This window comes from Lampris incognitus, chromosome 9 (genome assembly GCF_029633865.1).
Source record: "Lampris incognitus isolate fLamInc1 chromosome 9, fLamInc1.hap2, whole genome shotgun sequence".
In the NCBI taxonomy this organism is placed as follows: domain Eukaryota; kingdom Metazoa; phylum Chordata; class Actinopteri; order Lampriformes; family Lampridae; genus Lampris; species Lampris incognitus.
In genome coordinates this window covers 58,741,634-58,752,351 of record NC_079219.1, presented here as the reverse complement: position 1 = coordinate 58,752,351, position 10,718 = coordinate 58,741,634, and the positions used below count along the sequence as shown (strand labels likewise).

At 52.6% G+C, this 10,718-nt stretch overlaps 1 protein-coding gene across 1 annotated transcript in view; it reads left to right on the top strand.

Annotated features, from left to right (window-relative positions):
- The first annotated feature begins 4,646 nt into the window (after positions 1-4,646).
- Positions 4,647-10,718, top strand: part of pitpnc1b (phosphatidylinositol transfer protein cytoplasmic 1b) — a 23,127-nt gene continuing 17,055 nt past the window's right edge. The window contains exon 1 of the mRNA XM_056287121.1: positions 4,647-4,853. Coding sequence (XP_056143096.1) covers positions 4,806-4,853 — 48 coding nt within the window. The 5' untranslated portion in view covers positions 4,647-4,805. The remainder of the gene's footprint in view (positions 4,854-10,718) is intronic.

Below are 10,718 nucleotides of genomic sequence, written 5' to 3'. Positions count from 1 at the left end.
CACACGACCATGGCAGGAAACACCGAGGTCACATCTCACCACGTTTTTTAAAAGCAGCCGTTCATGTTTCATCTAATGATGTGAGGGGATGTGATAGGAGTAATCACCGTGATGAACTCCCCTCCTGACCGGAGGGAGGCGGGCTGACAGCTGTGACCGGAGGTGGAGGAACACCGACATGCTTCCTTCGGTTAAAGGCGCGGGTGCTTCGGTCCACTCAGGGTGTCCACCTGCAGAACGAAAGACCCGCAAACCAAAGCGGGACAGGAGCTTTTAGCAGAAGAAAACTCAAAACATAGTTGCTCTTATGGGGCGTCCGGGTGGCGTAGCGGTCTATTCCGTTTCCTACCAACACGAGGATCGCCGGTTCGAATCCCCGTGTTACCTCCGGCTTGGTCGGGCGTCCCTACAGACACAATTGGCCGTGTCTGCGGGTGGGAAGCCGGATGTGGGTATGTGTCCTGGTCGCTGCACTAGCGCCTCCTGTGGTTGGTCGGGGCACCTGATCGGGGCCCAGATAGCAACATTGCTGTGGTCCGGACCCGTCCCACTCCTGACCCTTCATCCGGCCCACATACCACGCGATGGCACCTGGGCGGCCCGCTCCTGTCTGCCAGATCTGGGCCAGAACCAAGCCATAGCAATGCTGCATGTGCCACATATATTTGCCAAAGGTGGCCATATGTGTTTTGTGGTATTTGGGCCATATTCACCATTCACCACACGGGGCGCTGCAGGATCACATCCAGATCACGTGTTGCCCAGAGCACCGCGTCTTTGCCAGAAAAGGCCCACATGTGATTTGGCATATTTGGGCCATATTTGCTGTTATACATGTGGGCCACTTCAGGCTCACATCCATTTTGTCAGGGCCAGAAGAAGGCCAGCAGTGCCGCATCACTGCCTGAAGTGGCCCACATCCGGATGCTGTCTGGGGGGGGGACTGGGGGGAATAGCGTGATCCTCCCACGCGCTACATCCCCCTGGTGAAACTCCTCACTGTCAGGTGAAAAGAAGCGGCTGGTGACTCCACATGTATGGGAGGAGGCATGTGGTAGTCTGCAGCCCTCCCCGGATCGGCAGAGGGGGTGGAGCAGAGACCGGGACGGCTCGGAAGAGTGGGGTAATTAGCTGGATACAACTTGGTAGAAAAAGGGGGGAAATTAATTGCCTCTGAGTGGAAAACAAGGGGGGGGGAGCAAATAAAGGAATACAAGTGAAATAAAACATACGAGTTGAATGAAAGTTAAAAATGTACCACACTGCTGTTAGCACAGTCCTGGGAGAATCATCTGGGTTGTCAGTACTGTGCGAGGCGTCAGTTCGAGGGTGGTCTCTATTAACCTCGTTAGCTCAGGTCACTGAAGCAAAAACTATCTCCCATGGAAGCTCGGCCGCGTTACTGTAAATGCCAGGTTTTATTGCACTCTCTAATCCCATTTCTGATGATTAAGAAATCTACTTTTGCAGTAGCGAGGGTGCCAACTTTAGAAAATTCCACTCTTGGTAACGACGGAAGTCGTCTTGTCTCACAAACCCACACCCGAGTCTCGTGACCGGGACGGTTGCGAGCGCCCGGCCTCCGGCACATCTTCTGCAACAGCCAACCAATTCATCAATTCATCCACCGGGGGAATCGATCGCCCAGTCAATTCCCGAATTCTCGGGATCAGCCGTCCTGGTACCGCGCCGTCCGTCACCATGGCAACCACACCACAATCCACCGCCTTAAATAATCGATCAGAGCGATCGGACACTCGATCGGCTGTTGAACCCACAGCTCAGTCATCCGCCCGTCGTCCCGTTCAGCTGTGGTGACGCACGTTGCCGTGACCCAACTGTGGGTTATAATCAGCCGGAGATGAGCGAAGCACACACCCCCCCACCCACCCCACCCGCCACCACCTCCCTTCTTATTCTCTGACACATAGTATATCTGATAAGATAGCAGCAAATAGCGGCCAAACCCACCTGGAATGTGTCTTCACCGTTCATCCGCCCGGAGGGAGGGAATGATAAGAAGACATGCAGAGAGGACAGCCTCTTTGGCCCGGCCTGAAAGAACGTAGAAACGCAAGTGAATTCCCCCGTAGAGAAGGAATTTGAGCCCGGCTGCTGGCTGTCGGCTTTGCTCCCCCACCCCCAGGCCAACTCACTGACCTAAGAAGCCAAACATCTGGTTCTCTTATTTGATTTGGAGGCGGCAGAATGTGCTTGGCAGTCACTGGCGGCAGCTTTCGTTCACACACAGGAAGAAGGGCCGAGACTCAAGGACAGGCAAGACATTTTGACTACTGCGATTTCCCCTTCTCACTGACTAAACACAGATTAAATTAGAGCCGGCTGAAGGTCATGAGGTAACACAAGTTCAGCAGGTCTGAAGGTCATGAGGTAATACAATGTGAACAGGTCTGAAGGTCATGTGAGCAGGTCTGAAGGTCATGAGGTAACACAATGTGAGCAGGTCTGAAGGTCATGAGGTAACACAATGTGAGCAGGTCTGAAGGTCATGAGGTAACACAATGTGAGCATGTCTGAAGGTCATGTGAGCAGGTCTGAAGATCATGAGGTAATACAATGTGAACAGGTCTGAAGGTCACGTGAGCAGGTCTGAAGATCATGAGGTAATACAATGTGAGCAGGTCTGAAGGTCATGAGGTAATACAATGTAAACATGTCTGAAGGTCATGTGAGCAGGTCTGAAGGTCATGATGTAACACAATGTGAGCAGGTCTGAAGATCATGTGAGCAGGTCTGAAGATCATGATGTAACACAATGTGAGCAGGTCAGAAGATCATGATGTAACACAATGTGAGCAGGTCAGAAGATCATGATGTAACACAATGTGAGCAGGTCTGAAGATCATGATGTAACACAATGTGAGCAGGTCTGAAGGTCATGAGGTAACACAATGTGAGCAGGTCTGAAGATCATGATGTAACAATGTGAGCAGGTCTGAAGGTCATGTGAGCAGGTCTGAAGGTCATGAGGTAACACAATGTGAGCAGGTCTGAAAGTCATGAGGTAACACAATGTGAGCAGGTCTGAAGGTCATGTGAGCAGGTCTGAAGGTCATGAGGTAACACAATGTGAGCAGGTCTGAAAGTCATGAGGTAACACAATGTGAGCAGGTCTGAAAGTCATGAGGTAACACAATGTGAGCAGGTCTGAAAGTCATGAGGTAACACAATGTGAGCAGGTCTGAAGATCATGTGAGCAGGTCTGAAGATCATGATGTAACACAATGTGAGCAGGTCTGAAGATCATGATGTAACACAATGTGAGCAGGTCTGAAGATCATGATGTAACACAATGTGAGCAGGTCAGAAGATCATGTGAGCAGGTCTGAAGATCATGAGGTAACACAATGTGAGCAGGTCTGAAGATCATGAGGTAACACAATGTGAGCAGGTCTGAAGGTCATGTGAGCAGGTCTGAAGGTCATGAGGTAACACAATGTGAGCAGGTCTGAAAGTCATGAGGTAACACAATGTGAGCAGGTCTGAAGGTCATGTGAGCGGGTCTGAAGGTCATTAGGTAACACAATGTGAGCAGGTCTGAAGGTCATTAGGTAACACAATGTGAGCAGGTCTGAAGGTCATGAGGTAACACAATGTGAGCAGGTCTGGCTGCGGTGCCTAATGGAAGCTCCCATGTCTCTGGTAATAGTTAATCCAATGGTCCGACTCCACTACAGTGTGTCGGCCAACCACATCCCCAGAATGTTGATAAACCTGAGCTGTGTGTGTGTGTGTGTGGGGGGGGGGGGTACAAAACTTTGATTGGGGAGTATGTTTCAAATCTGGGGCGTAAGGGCTACTGTCGGCCTCCGAAGGGCTGTCTTCCTCGTAGTGTCCGATATAACAGAGACAACAGGGAAGATACCAGGGGACGCTGTCCTTCTGGGAATCTCAGTGTTGTTGTTCAAAACATTCCAACAACAAGAGAGAGTGAGAGAGAGAGAGAGAGAGAGAGAGAGAGAGACAGAGAGAGAGAGAGAGAGAGAGAGACGGGGGGGAGGGGGAACGGCACAGGTGAGGAGGTGGTAAAGTACAGTGGGCGGGGAGCGGCTGGGTGGGAGGAAGAGGAGGAGGAGGGGGGAGCGAGAGAAACGGGAGATAAGGAGGGAACAAACCGGAGGAATTTGTGAGGAACTGAGAGCGGTGGAGAGGAGAGGAGAGGGAGGAGCGCCGTGCAGGGAGCAAGGTTTCACACGAGAGCACACGTAACGAAAGAGAGACGGAGAGTCAAAACAAAAGAGACAGAGGGGGGGAAAGAGAGGGTACGAAGGGCGAGGCTCAGGTGTAGCTTTCGGTATTAACTCGCCGCTGATCGCCGGAGTTTATAACAAGCAAAGCAGAACAAGCGAACAGCCGCCGCAAATAAAGGAGGGGGAGCCAAAAGCAGAAAGCAGAGCCAGAGGAGGGAGAGACGACGGCTGAGAGTTAACCGAGCCGTCCGGGAGGTTAATTGAGAGAAAGGTGCATTTAAGAGGGAGTGGGGGGAGGGAGAGGGGGGGGGGTGGAAAGTTAGAAAACAGCATATACACATTGACAGGTTGGACTGGACCCGACCCCGTGGACTACTGACATCAGCAAAACAGGGAGGGAGAGAGACAGACAGAGAGGGAAAAGAGAGGGGGAAGAGGGACGTCCCTGCACTCTGGCAGAAGTAGGTACAAGCTTGCCCGAACATGTCTGTTGTGCAGCCTGCACAGCCGAGGTAGGACAAACACACACAGACAGACCTGAGACCTAAGACCCAGAGCAGAGCAGGCCACATCGGTGCACGCCCTAAGACCAACATGTTGATGAAGGAATACAGAATATGTATGCCACTGACGGTGGATGAGGTAAGTCTGATTCCATCTCGCACACATGCACGCACCACAGCCCTACTTTCCGACTCCCAACAAGTATTTTAAGGTCAAAGGGGTTTTCAGTCTGAGTCCAGAAGTGCCGTCGGCGGTCATCGGAGAAGAAGCGTAAAGGCGTTGAAAAGGAAGCGGCCTCCTCAGCTGGGTGTGGACCTGCGGTCGGCTCGGGCCTCGGCAGAACTATTCGATCCGGCGGAGCCAACAAAAACACCTGGCCATGAGCATCCTAGCACTGTTGTTGCGTCTAAATCATCCCTCCATCTGTCTCGCTCTCTCTCTCTCAAACTCTCTCCCTTCCCCCAACTGACACAAGCGATCCTCTCTCTCTCTCTCCAACACAAACAAGCAAACAAGTTGGACTGGTACAGGCTTTATGGGACCTAAACTCAAACAATGGCATTTTGCCCTGAAGGTTTAAAAACAAAGAGAGTCCCACGAGGGAAGAAAGGTGGGTGGATGAGGGCAATATGCACCAAAGCGCCCTTCAAAAAGGGACGTCCTTCTCCCCTGCCACCCCTACCCCCGAACCTCTGCTGCCTTGCCCGTTGCCACAGCAGTGACAGTGACAAATGACAGCTCAAAGTGGGAATTACAGTACCAGGACGTACAGTGCGGCGTCTCCGTCTCCAGAAAGTTGTGCTGGCACTAAAGTCACTTGGGTCCCGGCGTCGTAAGGCTGCCGTCAGCGCAGCTCGAGCAGCTTTGAAAACGCCCAAACGTATGGCAGCATACACCGATCAGCCAAAACATTAAAACCACCCATTATCGGGGAAGTCCAGGTAGCATGGCGGTCTGTTCCATTGCCTACCAACCCAACACGAGTATCGCTGGTTCAAATCCCCGTCCTGCCTCCGGCTTGGTCAGGCGTCCCTACAGACACAATTGGCTGTGTCGGCGGGTGGAAGCCGGATGTGGGTATGTGTCCTGGTTGCTACACTAGCGCCTCCTCTCGTCGGTCGCGGCGCCTGTTTGTGGGGGAGGGGGAACTGGGGGGAATAGCGTGATCCTCCCACGCGCTACGCCCCCCTGGTGAAACGCCTCACTGTCAGGTGAAAAGAAGCGGCTGGCGACTCCACACGTATCGGAGGAGGCATGTGGTAGTCTGCAGCCCTCCTCGGATCGGCAGAGGGGGTGGAGCAGAGACAGGGACGGCTTGGCTGAGTAGGGTAATTGGCCAAGTACAATTGGGGAGAAAAATGGGGAAAAAATCCCCCCCAAAAAAGGGGAAAAACCCACTGCTTATCTCGTTACAATGGCACCTGTCAAGGGGTGGGCCATATTAGGCAGCAAGTGAACAGTCAGTTCTTCGAGCAAGAAAAATGGGCAAGTGTAAGGATCTGAGCGACTTTGACAAGGGCCAAACTGTGACGGCTTGACGACTGGGTCACAACATCTGCAAAACGACAGGTCTTGTGGGGCTTTCCCGGTATGCAGTGGTCAGTACCTACCAAAAGTGGTCCAAGGAAGGACCACTGGTGAACCAGCAACAGGGTCATGCGCACCCAAGGCACATTGATGCACATGGGGAGCGAAGGCTACCCCGTCTGATCCGACCCCACAGAGGAGCTACTGTAGCTCAAATTGCTGAAAAAGTTAATGCTGGCTCTGATAGACAGGTGTCAGAACACAGTGCATCACCGCTTGCTGTGTATGGGGCTGTGTAGCTGCAGACCGGTCAGAGTGCCCATGATGACCCCTGTCCACCACCAAAAGCCCCCGCAATGGACATATGAACGTCAAAACTGGACCATGGAGCAGTGGAAGAAGGTGGCCTGGTCTGAAGAACCACGTTTTCTTTAACATCATGTGGACGGCCGGGTGCGTGTGCATCGTTTACCTGGGGAAGAGGTGGCACCAGGATGCACTGTGGGAAGAGGGCAAGCCGTTGGATGCCGGTGTGATGCTCTGGGAATGTTCTGCTGGGAAACTTGGGTGCCGGCATTCATGTGGATGCTACTTTGACATGTACCACCTACCCAAACATCACTGCAGACCAGGTACACCCCTCCCTGATGGCAGTGGCCTCAGGTGGTTCTAATGTTTTGGCTGATCGGTGTATCTAACCTTAAAAAGAGGACGCGCATAAAGTGAAATGAACAGCCTCCTCCAGAGCATTCTAACTGCCCCAATATCAAAGGGTACTACTATCACCAAGTTTCCGTTTCCAAGTGTTATTTATATACTGTGATGTCATACGCAATGATGTGCATCGGGAATTGTCCCTACTATCACCCACAGCAGCAGAGAGGAGAGGAGCTTGTTCTGCTGCTCAGCCTGAAATGTCACAGTAATGAACATCTTCACGGAGAACGAATAATGAACGCGGGAAAAGATCGCCGTGACACTTCCGATGATGATTTTCGCGGGGATAAGAGTAAATTTGCTTCTTTTGTGCCTGACTGAACTCCTGCGTCAGGCTCTCTTTAGGCGTGAAGGTCTGGATGACACCAAAACACAGATTGGAGTCCGAGCTCGCTGGCGCCGGTCTTACGGAGGCGGCTGCTGTTCATCATCAGTAGGATGCAGGATGATGATTTCTGGGTTGTTTATAGCTAACGCACTGTCCAATATCAGGACTCGGGGATATTTATTTGTCATTTCATTCCATGCACCTGCGCCCCAGGAACGAAACGAAACGTCGTTTCCCCCAGCCCACAGCCGTGCAACACAAAGACAAAAACAAACTACAAGAACACACATCTCCAAACTACAGAATAGAAACTGCAAAAACGCATGTATCCCACATATCCACATAAAAATCAAAAAAGAATTCCGCTGTCCAAGACGGCTGTAGGAACTGCCGGTCTGCACGGACAGTTAGCTTTGCCTGCCCCGCCTCTGCGTCCTGTCACACCGCCCTCGGTGTTTCCTCTTCGGGCACATCTCCAGGCAGGGCCGTGGTCCCTGGGCCCACCGGACGCAACAGACCAGGCTCCCCCAACCGAGCCAATGCCAGCTCTCCCAGCCAGACACCTTCGACACACCTCCCCGCACTCCACACGACGACACCGAAAACACAGTCAACGCTCGGTGAGGCCGCCGCCAGACCGCCCTCGGTGTTACCGAAATCGTAGGTCTGCATGGGCTAGCAGCTAACTTAGCCTGCCTCGCTTCCATGTCCTGTCAGACCGCCCTCGGTGTTACCGGAATCATAGGTCTGCATGGGCTAGCAGCTAGCTTAGCCTGCCTCGCTTCCATGTCCTGTCAGACCGCCCTCGGTGTTACCGGAATCGTAGGTCTGCATGGGCTAGCAGCTAGCTTAGCCTGCCTCGCTTCCATGTCCTGTCAGACCGCCCTCGGTGTTACCGGAATCGTAGGTCTGCATGGGCTAGCAGCTAGCTTAGCCTGCCTCGCTTCCATGTCCTGTCAGACTGCCCTCGGTGTTACCGGAATCGTAGGTCTGCATGGGCTAGCAGCTACTTTAGCCTGCCTCGCCTCCATGTCCTGTCAGACCGCCCTCGGTGTTACCGGAATCGTAGGTCTGCATGGGCTAGCAGCTAGCTTAGCCTGCCTCGCTTCCATGTCCTGTCAGACCGCCCTCGGTGTTACCGAAATCGTAGGTCTGCATGGGCTAGCAGCTAGCTTAGCCTGCCTCGCTTCCATATCCTGTCAGACCACCCTCGGTGTTTCCTCTTCGGGCACATCTCCAGGCAGGGCCGTGGTCCCTGGGCCCACCGGACTCAACAGACCAGGCTCCCCCAACCGATCCAGCGTCAGCTCTCCCAGCCATCAAACGAAGACGCAAACTTGGACGCAGACGTGGACAAAGACACTGCATGGACGGTACTGGGTGAGGCTGCTGCACCACCATCTTCCCACAGTGGAAGCGGAAGTCATACCGGCAACACGACTGTTTTTTTCCAGTTAAATAGCTTCCTGTGCAATGTCAGACTGAGGCCTTATCACACGGGTGTCATTTATGGTCAGCATGTTGACGTCACGTGGACCTTCTCTGCAGCGTCGCCTCTTATCCAGCATTATAAACTATTTGCCTTGTTGAAGACTGCATGTCAAACACGCCCACTGGAAACCCGTCCCCACCTCGCTTTAACTGAAAAAGAGAGAAATGTAAAGCAAACATTGTTCCGTGGCCATTTCTGGGTTACTCAACACATTGCTTATCGCCGCCCTTCAAGCCACATAATGGCAGTCTGAGGTCAAATAAGTCGTCTTTCAACTTGTAAAGCTGATAAGCTTTCAGAGAGGCGGAAACCCGCTCCTGCACCGTGCTGTGTCCGAGAGCAGCCGGCTGGAAGTGGTTTTGTCTCAATAGTTTGCAAAAGCATCCATCTTCATGATGAAGTCCTGTACATAACCGCGAGGTAAATACTGAGTGGTGACGTGAAACTAACGGGAGTGAGGAAGAGGTGTTACCATAATGTCAGTAACGGTGAAGGATGGCAAACTGATGTTTCCCCTTTTCCTCTTTCTAAAATGACGAAACTGTCCTCCACCAAAAAACGACCCCACAGGTCGTTTGCACAAGCAGCTTATTACGGCCTACAGTTACGTTTTAAAGTTGAGCGACCTCTAGCGGTCGTGCTGCCAATAGCAATCTTAGTTACCCTACTAGACGGCGAAACAACACAAAAACGCACTGACTACATATTCTATTGTTCTCACGTTGTTTTTATCAGTATTTACTGACGACCTACCTTCATCAGCCTGTCTATGAGGCGTTGTAAAAAGGATGTCAACAAGTAGATAAAAACCCACAATGCACAGAGGAGAAAAGTATCTGTGGCATATCTCCTGCCGCCGGTAGGGGCGCTAATTTAGGAAATGCTCCTGTGGGTCGTCTTATGGTGTGTTCACGCCAAACGCGAAGCAACTTTTTCGCGCGATGAGATTCCACATGAAAACATAAAAAGATGAGATTAGACATAAAAAGATAAAAAGATGAGATTAGACATAAAGTCGATGCAAAGACGCGAATTTCGCTTCGATAAATTCGCGTGACGCTGTGTCGCGAGAGCCTATCAGCGCTGAGTCTCAACGGTTCTCAATGTCTTCTCCTCTTTTCCGGAAGAGGATTCGCGGGTTCGCGTCCTCCATCCTGCGGCCAAACTCGCGCGAGTGACGCGAATAAAACCAAATGATCCCGCCACTCGCGCTCTGCGAAGCCCGGCGGAAATTCGCTTCGCGTTTGGCGGGAACACGCCATGAGAGGGCATGCGACCCATGCGGTCGTGCGCGCTGGAGGACTTGTGGTTTATTTTAAGCGGCGCCTCACCGGCGTTTCCAAATTAGGAGGAAAATCCATCCGTCATCCAAACCGCTCATCCTGCTCTCAGGGTGGCGGGGATGCCGGAGCCTTTCCCAGCAGCCACTGGGCGGCAGGCGGGGAGACACGACTGGGACCGAACAAATCAGGCGTTTGTTCAGCCTTGTTGCTTGTCTGATTATTCATTCATTCATTCATTCATTCATTCACTCGTTCACTCATCTCATCATCAGCCACTTCTCCGGGGTCGGGTCGTGGTGGCAGCAAGCTAAGTAGGCCACTCCAGACCTCCCTCTCCCCAGCAACACCCTCCAGCTCCTCCTGGAGGATCCTAAGGTGTTCCCAGGCCAGATTGGACATGTAGTCCCTCCAGCGAGTTCTGGATCTACCCCGGGGTTTCCTCCCAGTTGGACGTGCCTGGAAATCCTCCAAAGGAAGGAGCCCAGGGGGCATCCTGATCAGATGCCCGAACCACCTCCACTGGCTCCTTTCGATACGAAGGAGCAGCGGCTCTACTCCGAGCTCCCTCCGGATGTCTGAGCTCCTCACCCTATCTCTAAGGCTGAGCCCAGACACCCTACGGAGGAAACTCCTTTCAGCCGTTTGTATCCACGATC